This window comes from Oryx dammah, unplaced genomic scaffold, assembly GCF_014754425.2.
Source record: "Oryx dammah isolate SB20612 unplaced genomic scaffold, SCBI_Odam_1.1 HiC_scaffold_17, whole genome shotgun sequence".
Lineage (NCBI taxonomy): Eukaryota > Metazoa > Chordata > Mammalia > Artiodactyla > Bovidae > Oryx > Oryx dammah.
Genome location: NW_024070201.1, coordinates 34,933,685 through 34,945,583, shown reverse-complemented (window position 1 = coordinate 34,945,583; position 11,899 = coordinate 34,933,685). Strand labels below are relative to the sequence as shown.

Genomic DNA, 11,899 nt, shown 5'->3' with positions numbered 1-11,899 from the left:
CAATGGTTGGTCACTAACCCGCCTCACTGGAATGAGCTGGCGGCATGTGGGTTGGAAGAAGGCCTGTGGAGTCCCTCCTGCTGTCTGGGATTGCAGTCCGCCTGCCAAACCAGCCCCGCACGGGCGCAGGCGTCCACAGCCTGTCCACAGCCCAGCAGCCCCTTGACTGGGTGGGCTGGGGTGGGGAGCCATCCTGAGCAGCTGTTGAAGCCCAGCCAAGGGCTTGAGAGCACAGGCCTTCCTCCCTCAGACCTCCAATGTCAATCAAGTGTCAAGAACTCATCGGGAGAAACTTCATAGGTGAACACTGCAGGGTCAAGAGTTGACACGGGATTTTCCAAAGAAATAGAAAGAAAAAAACTAACACAGGGCACTCATGGAAAATAGCCAGCAAAAAGCAGGACGTGTACCAGGTTAATACTTTAATCTGTACATCACATTTTTTTTTTTTTGCAAACCATTACACTTTTTTTAAATTAACTTTTTCTTGCAAAATACTCATTTCATTTTTCCAACAAAATCTTATAAAGGCAAAAATAAAATCTTATTTTGGCAAATGTCATGAAGTCGATACTGGCAGCATATGGAGTTAGTTAAAAATAGACGGCAACTTCTAAATATATTCAAGATTATTTTTCTGACCATAGTCAAAGACCAATTTTCATTTAAAGTGTGGCTCTACCCAATGGAGGTTTTTTGTTTTTTTCCTTTCCAATCTCATTTTCTGTATGCAGACTATCATGAGCTCATGACTCATATAAAGGGGCACAAACACGGCAGCTGGTCTGGTGGCCCCTTCCCCATTTTAGGCTGGAAGTCAAGTCATCGACCTGCCATCATGGCCTTGCTGGCCATCAGAGATGGTGGGGACCTGCTGCCTGTCCTCCGGCCACTGATCCAAGTCCTGGGAAGCTGACCTGTGTTTTGAGGGGCAGGCTGCAAAGGTCCCAGGATCGCTATCACAGCCTAGTGTGGACACAGGGAGTTGCAGGTAGATGCCACCCGGTGTGACATTTATTGCTTATGATACAAGTCGAAGATGCTCTTCTCGCATTTTCTGTATTTCAAAGTGTTCTGTATTTCTTTTTTTTTTAATTAAAGCAAACTTTTTTTATTTTTGAGAAGAGCCCTTTGCTGAGAGAACCTCATGGGCGGGTTGAGAACCAAAGTTTTTAGACACGTTGTTGGGCCTAAGGCAGACCCAAGGCCGAGGCACAGACTTGGGGTCTGTCTCGGTGGAGCTTCACCCTCCAGAGCTGGCCATCAGGTGGGCAAGGTCAGGGCCGGCTGACCACTGCCCTGGACAGCACGCCAATGAGCCCCACACTGGAATCCACTGGAAGCATGTCTCCCATCCAAGCTTGCCTGCATTCAGCAGATGCTGGACTGGCTTCTGCTCACCTTGCCCTTCGGCCCCACCCACACCCACCACTCCACGATACCTGAATCTGTGTGTGCAGCTCCAAAATCTTGCATCCTCACCTTCTCGGCCACTGAGCCCTTGAGGTGAACATTATAAAATACATCCTGATTCTAAAACACAGCATCAGTATTGTACAGTGTGTATCAAAAGTGCCTTTGTCACATGTAAAAGGAGTCTGAACTAAAACAAGCGGGGGGTTAGGACCTCGCCCTCTGGTGGACGCCCCACAGCTGACGGGCTACTCCGTCCTCCAGGCTGAACCTCTGCTTAGCTGGAAGGAGTTTCCTTGGCGGAAGAAGGATCGATCTTCTCGGAGGAAACTGGTTCTGCTGGCCCCTGGCTCCAGACTTCTCTGTGTGCTGGATCACGGGTCAGTCACTGCCTGGGCTGGCAAAAAGCGGAGGAGACAATGAGGGGCTGGCAGGACCCCAAGCCACTCTGGGGACCAGGTGGTGGGCTTGCTTGCGCACACATGGGACAGGGAATGGCAGGCTAACAAGACAGAGTGCAGCCAGGCAGGGGCCCAGGGCAATGCGGCCGCTGCTGGGGGACCCTCGGCCTCTAGGACTCATGGGCTCCCCACCTTTCCTCCACCCCATCACTTCTAGGAAGTCTGCCAGACACACACTGGCCCTGAGACTGGGTCCCTGCTCTAACAGGGCCACAGGCCTGAGCAAAGAGGGCTCTGGGTTCCAGTTCCGGCCCGGCCCTCCATTTGCTGAGTCACTCTGGGTAACTTGCTCAGCTTCCGTGGCCCTTGTTAGTTTAATCTAAAAACAAGGTGATTGTACCAATCTCCTAGGACTGCTGAGGATGCTGGAAGGGTAAAAGGAAATGTGGATGGGCTCTGAAAAGAGCACTGGAGGCCTAGTCATGGCCACCGAGGTGCCAACAGCTGATAGGAACAGAGCCTCTCTGTGACCTGGGACACTCAGATCTCTAGGAGAAAACCACACACCCCACCTGTGACCCCAGAGGATGCTGTGGCCCTTACAGGGTCCTCTGGAGCCAAGACCTGACGGAGCATTTCCCTGGGGTTCCTCAGCCACAGGGGCCCTACTGTATACCTCCCGAGAGCCTGGCCCAAGGTCGACCTCCTCCTGCCACCCTCAGGCTGGGAGACACCTGCCCAAGAGCATGCCTCCGCCCCGACCACGCACCTCCAGCCCTCACTGCACTCCCTTCTCCAGACACCTAGAGTTCCTCAGGTGGCTGGATGGGCACAGAGGTGGCGATAGAGGACTCATGAGGAAAGGGTCCCCACCCTGCTTCTGAGACCCACAGCCACGACTCTCTGGGCCAGACCCTCATGGGCTCTGAGCTGCTCTTCCGCATCTGTAAAATGGGGTGAATAGCTCCGTGGGGTTATCGCCAGTGCTCAGCACTGTTAACCATGAACACTACAGAGGGACAAGAGGGAAAGCCTGGCACACCGTCTGGCTGGCACCGGTCCCCGGGGGCACTAGGCCACCCGCAGGAAGGCCAGCTGGGCAGGAAGGGGCGTGGCTCTGCTTCCTGAGATTTCACAGGCTCTCTTGTATCGGAGCCACTGAACACTCCGTTCCTAAAAACCAACAGCCCCCTTCCTGCCCACCAGCCCGGGAGGTCTCCCCAGCGGCCGCTTTGCCCAAGGAAGGAAGCATCAGCAGGTGGTACTGCAATTGTCTCAGCAGCAGGGAGGGGACATGCTCAGCGTCAGGAGAGGGGCCACGACGCCAGGCGGGGGCTCTTACTTGGAAGGTGTTAGACAAAGGTGTAGTGGAGTCCGTTGCTTAAGGGGGGGTAAGGTGGCACGGTCCTGGAGGACAGGGGGGCTTTAGGCGGGAGGAGGGCCAGCTGCTGCGCTAGACGGGCAGACAGGAATTAAGTGGTGTGTTAGGCTCCTCGTCTGCTCCTGCAGCTCCAAACGCCCCACTCGGCAGGGCCGGGGAGCTGTGGGCCCCACTGCCCGCCACTAGTGGCCTGGGCCTGGGGGACACGCCTGTGGGGCCGGGTTGGGGCCTGGCCTGGGACTGGAGAAAGGGAGTGAGAGTAAGGAGGGGCTGCAGCAGAGGGAGTGATCGCGGGGGGCAGGGAGGGAGGGCTGGGGCACACTCGCCTGCTGGCGGGGAGGAAGCCGAGGACAGTATGTCCACACAGGTAAGAGCAAGCACAGGCCAGAGAGGAGGGTGATTTACGGCAGGGCAGGTGCCCCCGCTGGACCCCTGGACACAGGGAGGAATTCAAAACCGCCATGCAGGGCCTCAGGGACCCCCAGGATCATCAGGAGGACGGGCCCGGGGGAGCCGCCTGCTGTCTCCCCCACAAGGACGCCCTCTTGGCTGACGCACATGTCCTTAGGGGAGTCAGGACAGCAGGGACCTCAGGGACTCTGTACGGGACCAGAGCTGGGGGAGAGAAAACAGGCTTCCTCCTGCCCTCAATCATCCCACAGCTTCTTGATACCACTCTGCTCCCCGGGGCCACCACCTCAGGGCCCGGCAGGCCCCACCCTCGGCCACTTCTAGACCCTTTGGCCAGAGTTAGAGGACCGGTGGGGGCTGTGTCACCACTTCACTCTCCGACCACCCCTCACTCCTGGCCAAGGGAACCACCTAGACACGCAGGGGCTGCTGCGTCTGGTGAGAAACAGCAAACAGCACTGGGTGAACTGCGAGAGCTGACAGGCAGGCCAGCGTGGGTGGGGAGAGGAGCCAGGAGTCTCTTTCCTAGCTGAGAGAGAAAGCCTTTTTACACATGCGTACAGGTACACACACAAATACACATACACTCCTGACAGAGAGAAAGCCTTTTTTACACATGTGCACATGTACATCTACACACACACCTTCCCATCCTGTGGTTTTTTTTTTTTTTCCCCACTGGACAACAAAGTCCTTTCCAAGTCCTGCTTTCTGGCACAGGCCACTCGGAGGCAACTCTGATAGGTGGACAGTAGCTGATTTGGGGACCAAAGCAGAGACCCCAAGGAGGGTTAGAGGGGCCTCTTCTGCCTCGTCCCAGCAAGAAATCCAAGCACCAGAAGTTTTCCTGCCCCTTCCTCGTGAGGCCAGAAATCTTAGCCTTGACCCCTCAGCTCAGGAGCCAGAAAAGCCTGTTCTCAACTGGCCACCTCGAGACAGCACCACTCCCAGGGCTAACAGTGAGCTGCACGGCCTCTCCCAGACCTCTGTCCTCCAACACTCCTGAGCACCAGCTCCCCTGCTCAGCCCGCCCCCCTCTGCCCCCACCACGCCCTGCAAGGGACAGGCAAACACCACTGTTCCTCAGTTTCTAAGCCTGACGCCTGCTTTCCCTCCGACTCCCGGACGGGCTGGGCTGGGCCCTGAACCCAGGGAGCAGGGGCTGGGGCCCCTGCGGCCTCACCTGCCACCTGCTTGCTGCGCTGGGAGGCCTCCGAGGCCAGGGCGTAGGAGATGTTGATGATGCGCTCCTGCTCCTGCAGCTGCGAGTCCAGGTCAGCCACGCTGTTCCGGTCCTGGCTGGCGGTTGGCTGCAGGTTGCACATGCTGCGGGAGGGCCAGAAAGTGGGCTGTGGGCATCCCCACCCGCGGCGCCCACCTCAGGAGAGGGGGGTCCCCCTGGCCTGAGGATCTCACTCTTCTGGGGGCATCAGATAAAAGCAGGGCACTTTCTCTCCAGACCAAGGTGCACGAGCTCCTCTCCTTAAACGCCCAGCCACAGCTTTGCCCCTCCTTTGGGGAATCACAGACCTCAAGGTAAGAGCTCTGGCTCTAGGCTCCTATTCCTTCCAGATATGAAAAGGCTAACCTGGCTCTGAAAGGGAGGACCTCAAACACCAGGTTTATGTTTCTGAGGCTACCGGGGCTGATGGGACAGGAAAGCCATTTGCTGGGGTCCCCTCCTGGCCTCCAGGGGTGTGGATGAGGCCTCTGGCAGCTCAGGACATGGCTGGGCCCCTGGCTCTGGTCTAGGCCACAGGCCACCGGCACAGGCCATTTTGATAGGTAAATAGTGGCTCTGATTTGGGGACCAAAGCAGGGACTCCAAAGGTCTAGGTTCTGAATGAGGGAACACAAGCCCTGGGACTGGGAGCGCCATCCTTGGGGGCGATCTCTAAGCGCATTCACTTCACCACCACCCTTGGCTCCACTCCCCACACTTGCCAAGGCCACGGGAAGCAGACCTGGGGGCGAGGGCCTAACATGGCCCTCTGAGAGCTTCACGACCTTCCAGGTGACCTGGGCCAGCTTCCTCGCTGAGCTGTCGGTGATGTGCTGAGAGCCAACCTGCCCTTACAACGAGCAATATTTGCCTAAGACAGAGGCCTGATAAAACACACACACCTCGGCCAGCCCAGTCCGGCCCGTTCAGCTGAGACACCCACCGGGGCGGCCTAGCAGGCTGTCAGGACCCAGACGTCGTGAGGGCTGACCTGGACCGGGTGAGGATGTTTCGGATCTTCTCGGCTTTGCGGTACCGCGCCTGCAGCTCCTCCAGGCTGGGCGGCTCTTCAGGATCCAGCTCCACGTAACGCTCAGGGATGGAGACTTTCTCTGGTTTGGAGAGCTGAGGAAAGGGCCGGGTGGCGGTGGTTGGGAGGCACAGATGTTTGGTTTGAAACCCGCTCCCTGACCCTGTCCCCCAACCAGGAGGCACACGAAGCTGCCCACAGACTCAAGTATTTGCTAAGATCACAGTGGCAGCAGTTCACTGTGGAGTCAGGATCTGCATCTGGGTTTGACTCCAAAGCCCGTGCTCTTTCCACTATACCCAGCACCGCCTACTGGCCAAGGGCAGGGAAAGGGGAAGCCAAAGTAACTAGATCAGAAGCCCTGAGGAGGACAGCAGTCACCCATGACGCCACCCTCCGCGTGATCTGACCTGTGTGGACCTCTCCAGCCCCACAGACCCCTGGGGCTCTCTCCTCTGCCTGGGATGCTCCTCTCCGGGCTCCACGGACTCATCCTCCCAACCTCACCTCCAGAAATCTTCCCTGACTGCGTCTCTCCTGCCCACCCTGTCTCTGTTTTCCGTTTGTTTCTCCACTGTCTAGCTCCAACACTTGGTACTCAGTAGCTCTTCAGCAAACACTCCTTGGATAGTTAGATGGGTGGGTGGGCAGATGGATGGGTGGCTGGGAGGAGGAATGAAAGAAAGTGACAGTGCTTTTTGTCCCTACAAAAGGCCCTCTGACCCAGACAGGAGGCAGCCACGTTGCATCTCTTGCTCTCAAAAGGAAACTGACCCCTACTCCACCCCTCTAGTCTCTCACACAAACCCAACAGCAACCTCAGCTTAGTGAAACCTTACTTGGGCCAAGAGAGCTAAAGGCAACTTTCGCATACCTTAGGGAATTTTTTTCTCCTTGAGTAACAGCAGGACATTTAAAATGAGGTTGGTTGAAACTCCTAAAGACAAGGTCAATCCAATCCCAGGGCAAATATGGACTTGAATTTAAACCCATCCCTACCTTCCATTCTGGTGGAAGATGGCAAGAAAATGCTCCTGTCTGTTTTTCCCAATGAAGGCAGATCCAGAGCAAGGACGCAGATCACATTGCCCAAGCAGGGATTTAGGTTAGAGATAAGGAAGGACTTTTCCCCTTGGCTGGCAGGCTAATCAGGACACCACAAAGCACATTTCTCACTGCCAAGGCAGCCTAAAGAAGCTTCTTTTGTAAATCTGAGAATCATGGACTTCTGGCTGCTTTAGAGGTGCCAAAGGGAAAGGGGCTTAAGGCAGGGGACTAACCTCGTTAACCCCTGGAGGCCCAGTGGACCCCAGAACCCAGGTACTCCACAGGCGTCAGTCTGCCCCACTCTGGTCTGATCTATCCTTCACGTGGTAAGAGCACTTCCTCTCATGCAGTTTCAGGCCAGGCCGAGTCTTCACACAAATGTGTTTGGGCTACTGTGCACTTCAGTCAACAGAGTCGTCATTCAGCAAATATTTAGAGAGTGGCTACTGTGTGCCAGGCCTGGTGCTGGATGCATAAAGGTGAACCGAACAGCCACAAACACTGCTCTACAGAGCTTACGAGGGGCACAACACAGGAGACCATCCTGTGTCTTGAAGACCTTGAGTCTGTCATGCACTGACTCCCTTTCCCTTCCTTCCGGTAAAGACACTCTTGGCTGCGGTTACTTCCCTTTTGGGGGCCTGCCTGGTCATGATGTATTTGAGCCACCAGAGGGCGCCAGGAATTCAGACCAGTCCTATCCAGGTCTCCCAGCCTCTGCCACACCTGGAAATTTCACCTGTGATTTTTTTTTAATTTATTAATATTTATTGCTGCGGCTGTGCCAGGTCTTAGCTGCAACACACAGGATCTTTATTTGCGGCACCCAAACTCTTAGTTGTGGCATGAGGGTTCTAGTTCCCTGACCAGGGGTTGAACCCGGGTCCTCTGCATTGGGAGCTCAGAGTCTTAACCACTGGATCACCAGAGAAGTCCCAAAATTTCACCTGTGATTTCTAAACCTGCCTCCTCTTTCCCCCACCTCAAGTCTGATTGCCTAAACTAGCCTGACTAGCCAGATGCAAGACCAACTCCTGGTTTTCCAGGGAACATATCCTAACAATAACAACGACCTCATCACATTCCTATTACGTGCCAGATCCTGTGCTCATAGCTTTCTGATCATTGCCAACTGTCCGGGCAACGTGCTGAGTCTCTTAACCCTCACCACAACTGACATTCCTGCTGAGGAAGCCAAGGCACGGAGAAGTTAAATGACTCGCCCCAGTTACAGAGAGACGGATCTGAGCCTGCATCCCAACGTCTGGACTCCTCTCACCACCTCCAGCTGCTGTTCACCCATCCTCTGGGCCACGCTGAAGCCGAGCCTGTCCCATTCAGGGCAACACGCCCCGTGCCCCTGGGAGGGTGGGTCAGGCTGCAGTCTGAAGGCCATGCCTCAGAAGGAATGAGGCATGAAGGAAGCCCCCGCCCTCACCTCTCTGCTGATGTCCACGTCATAGTCTTGTGGTTCCAGGTCCAATTCAGTGACAGGCATGGCCTGCACCTTCAGCCAGCCATTCTCTTCCTTGTCCTTTCTGTCCCCTTGTACAGCCCGATCCAGCAGCTGCAGGTCAAAGTCCTGCTCACGCTTCCACTGGCAACAGAAGGAGAGGGTGAAATGTAGTCTCTTCCTGACCGGCCCTTTTGGGTGGGTCTTTTGGGCACCAGGGTCCTTGGGAAGCTGGGTCTGTGACTCGTTAGGGAAAAGCTGTATGACCATGGACCTCAACACCGTCTCTGAAAGAAGGCAGCAGCGGTCTGTGACATGGATGCTCTCTGTTGTGTGTGCAAACTCTGTGACAGAGAGAACAGGGCCTGACTCCAGACTGCTCATGTCTCTCTGACCTGGCCCCCGAGTGTTCGGACCTCCAGGGCACAGGTCTGTGATCCATGACTTTAGACTTACAATAGTCCCCAGGGATACAGGAAGCCTCCAGGTCCCAGAAGGTGACCCACAAACAGAATGTGGGACAGAGCTCCGGAGAAGGGGTTTGCTGCTTCTGCCACCTGACAGCTCATGGAAGCCTTTTCTGGTTCTGGAGTCCTATGTCCCAGCTCAGAAACAGTGGAAAAAACAAAACCCTCTGAGGCCCTGGTAAGCAAGGGGGTTAGCCAAGATGCTCTCTCATGGGAATTCCCAACAGGACACAGTGAGGGCTGGGGAGGTGCAAGCAGGAGCAGCTGAGGACCACTGAGGCAGGTAAACTGCTGTGTGCCAGGCATCAAGTTGGAAAACCAAAGCCATGTAATATTTAAATGCTAAATCAAACTCAACATTCCCAGCTCTGTAATGAGCAAGCTTCACAGAGGAAAAGTCTAACCCGGCCACCTTAAGATCCGAGCACAGAGAATGGAGACACATACAAATATGGCTGAAACGATCACAACATTGTTAATCTGCTATGTGCCAGTATAAAATAAAAATTAAAAATAAAACCCAGTACAATGGCTGGGCTCCACTTAGGCCTTCCTAATCACCTGTGGCCTTCGTCCCCACAGAACTCCATGTTGAGCAGGTTGCCAAGAGGAGGCGATGGGCTCAAAGACTCCCTTTTCTTGTGCAGAAGCCAAGCAGAAACTCCTCCATCCCAGGCTGCCTCCTCCCTCTCACCTCATCCACCTCACAGAGCCCGAGTGGTCACAGTCGTCTTTAATGTCCCCTCCAGGCCCACTCACCCAAGCCCCAAACCCATAGCCATAACAGCACATTTCACCCACTCATGCACAAGCTCTCAATACTGACTCTACGTCAACATAATCGCTCTCAGGTGATGGTTTCCTACTAAAGTATGAAAAGATTAGACAGTTGAAGATTCAGGGATGAAAATTTAATTTAATGATTGATTCACAAAGAAAACACACATTTTCTGACACGCTCACCAATGCCCCAAATAGAGACAGGTCCTCACATAAACCCAGCCTGATTGCTTCCACAGACAGAAAAAGTTCACTGGACTGTACATGTATCCTGGGGAAGAACCACGCCAATCCATCATCATTAAGCAACACGTTTATTGGCGCTGAGGCAGAGACTTAACACAAGTCTTTTTTAAAGAGAAAAAATTACAAAGTATTCAAGTTACGATTTTTAGATCATTTTTCTACATTTGAGACATCAGGTTGTAAAAAGTCAGTTTTATCTCATAAGACATTACTTACAAAGTTTAAAAGTTACTGGCTTTGCAGCTTTTCAGGATATGAGTGTGCTGGGTCTTATCCCTTTGGTGTCTGAGCTAACAGCTGCCGAGAGGCCCTCTGAATACAGATCATAACATATCTTGCTACCTGTTCAAGTTATAAAATTCTAGAACACAAAAAGTTTTCCATAAGAAATTGTGCCAATGGGGCTGGAGGAATTAAAACCGAACCACCTCAGACTTGGCAGAATTTATTCAAACGTGCAGTCTCTGAAGTCCATGCCTACTATTCCAGTATAAGGCATGGACATTAATAAATTCATCACGCCCAGACCTCTGGCAAAGACCACCGCCCTTGGGCAGTGGGGCTGGCTCAGCCTTTCGGGGCGGCTTTTGGGATAAGTGAATTATGAGTCAGTAAGCCTGCATAAAGGGGGCAGCAGAAAGTGAGTCACACATGGGAGTGCTCGCTAGGCTATGGAGAAAAGAGCTGCTATTGTAAGCCTGGTAACAGGAGCACAGGCCAGTTAGAGAATGGTGGATGCAAATTAGAAGCTTCTGTAAACACAATCAGGCAGGATTAGAGAGGCAATGAGCAGTAACGCTAAAAGCAAAAGAGCTTGTGCAATGAATTAGGGAAAGAACAGTCAGGCTAGAGGTCTAGGGAAACATTTGATTTCAAACAATAGAGAAAAATCCAGTGGAATGTTTCCAAAAGGGACCTAAGGCGACTGTGGGCAGGGTGCAGTGCCTGGAAGCACCACCAGAGGGCAGCAGGCAGCCTGGCTCTCCGGGGGCGCAGGGCCTGTCTGCACCGCTAGCTGTGGGAGACACCAGGCCCTCAGGGGCGTGGGGCACCACACTCTGCTCAGTTGCTCCCCAGGGCACCTGCTTGGAGGTTTGGGAGGCTGGTTGACTTGCACTCCTCAAATCATAGCACCATCTTTCTCCTCCACTCCTCCAACTCTGTACTTCCCAAGTCCTGGGTTCAGGTGAGAGACTCAGAATGCCGAAGAAGGGCCTCTCCCTCAAGCTCGACTGGAGACCTGACCGTGGACGCTTCCTCTGGCTCCTGGGCTCCTGCCGTGACATCCTCACTCTCTCTCTCGTTCAGGGCACCCTCTGACCAAGTCACTTACGTGGCCTGGCTGTGTGGGGCGTTCTCTGAGCCACTCTCTCGGGGGTGAGCCGGGCTTGGGTCGGGGGGCCTCGGGGAAGCTCTGCTCCGTGTCCCAGCCCCGCCTGCCTGGACCCTCCTAACATACTGAGCCGAGGTCTCCCGGGAGCGGTTGGCTGAGGTAGCGGGACGAGGGCAGCCCCGTCCTGTCTCCTTGGCTCAGCGTCCTCTTGCGCTCCCGGACCAGCGCCTTCTGGTGCCGCTTCATGCGCTCCAGCTGCTCCTCCGCACTCATCTTGCCCCGCTGGTGGTCTCCTGAGTACAGGCGCTCCAAGGCACTCTTGGGTCTCTGAGGGGCAGCGGGGGCAGACAGGGCAGCTGGGCTGAGAACAGAGGGCGGCCGGCCACCTGGCTTCAACCCGGTCTCTCTTACACGCATGGATGCAAGCGTGCACACGCGCACGCACACACACACACACACACGCTTGCCTCTAAGCACACACACACACACACATTCTCTCTTCCCTCTAAGCACACTGAGACACACACACACACAGACACACGCACATTCACAGCCACACACACACACTCACCCCCACACACACACCCTCTCTCCCCTCTAAGCACACTGAGACACACACACACACAGACACACGCACATTCACAGCCACACACACACTCACCCCCACACACACACCCTCTCTCCCCTCTAAGCACACTGAGACACACACACACAC

General features: G+C 54.7%; 1 protein-coding gene across 4 annotated transcripts in view; it reads right to left on the bottom strand.

Moving 5' to 3' along the window:
• Positions 1–405: 405 nt before the first annotated feature.
• PLEKHA7 (pleckstrin homology domain containing A7) overlaps positions 406–11,899 on the bottom strand; it is a 219,866-nt gene continuing 208,372 nt past the window's right edge. Inside the window, exons 23-28 of one of the 4 annotated variants that reach the window (XM_040258262.1) lie at positions 11,311–11,511; positions 8,344–8,502; positions 5,820–5,953; positions 4,790–4,932; positions 3,157–3,267; positions 406–1,810 (exon numbers count right to left, since the gene is read on the bottom strand). In XM_040258262.1, coding sequence (XP_040114196.1) covers positions 3,167–3,267; positions 4,790–4,932; positions 5,820–5,953; positions 8,344–8,502; positions 11,311–11,511 — 738 coding nt within the window. In that variant the 3' untranslated portion in view covers positions 406–1,810; positions 3,157–3,166. Of the gene's footprint in view, positions 3,268–4,789; positions 4,933–5,819; positions 5,954–8,343; positions 8,503–11,310; positions 11,512–11,899 lie in introns of all 4 variants that reach the window. The other 3 variants (XM_040258264.1, XM_040258263.1, XM_040258265.1) reach the window with 3 other exon arrangements.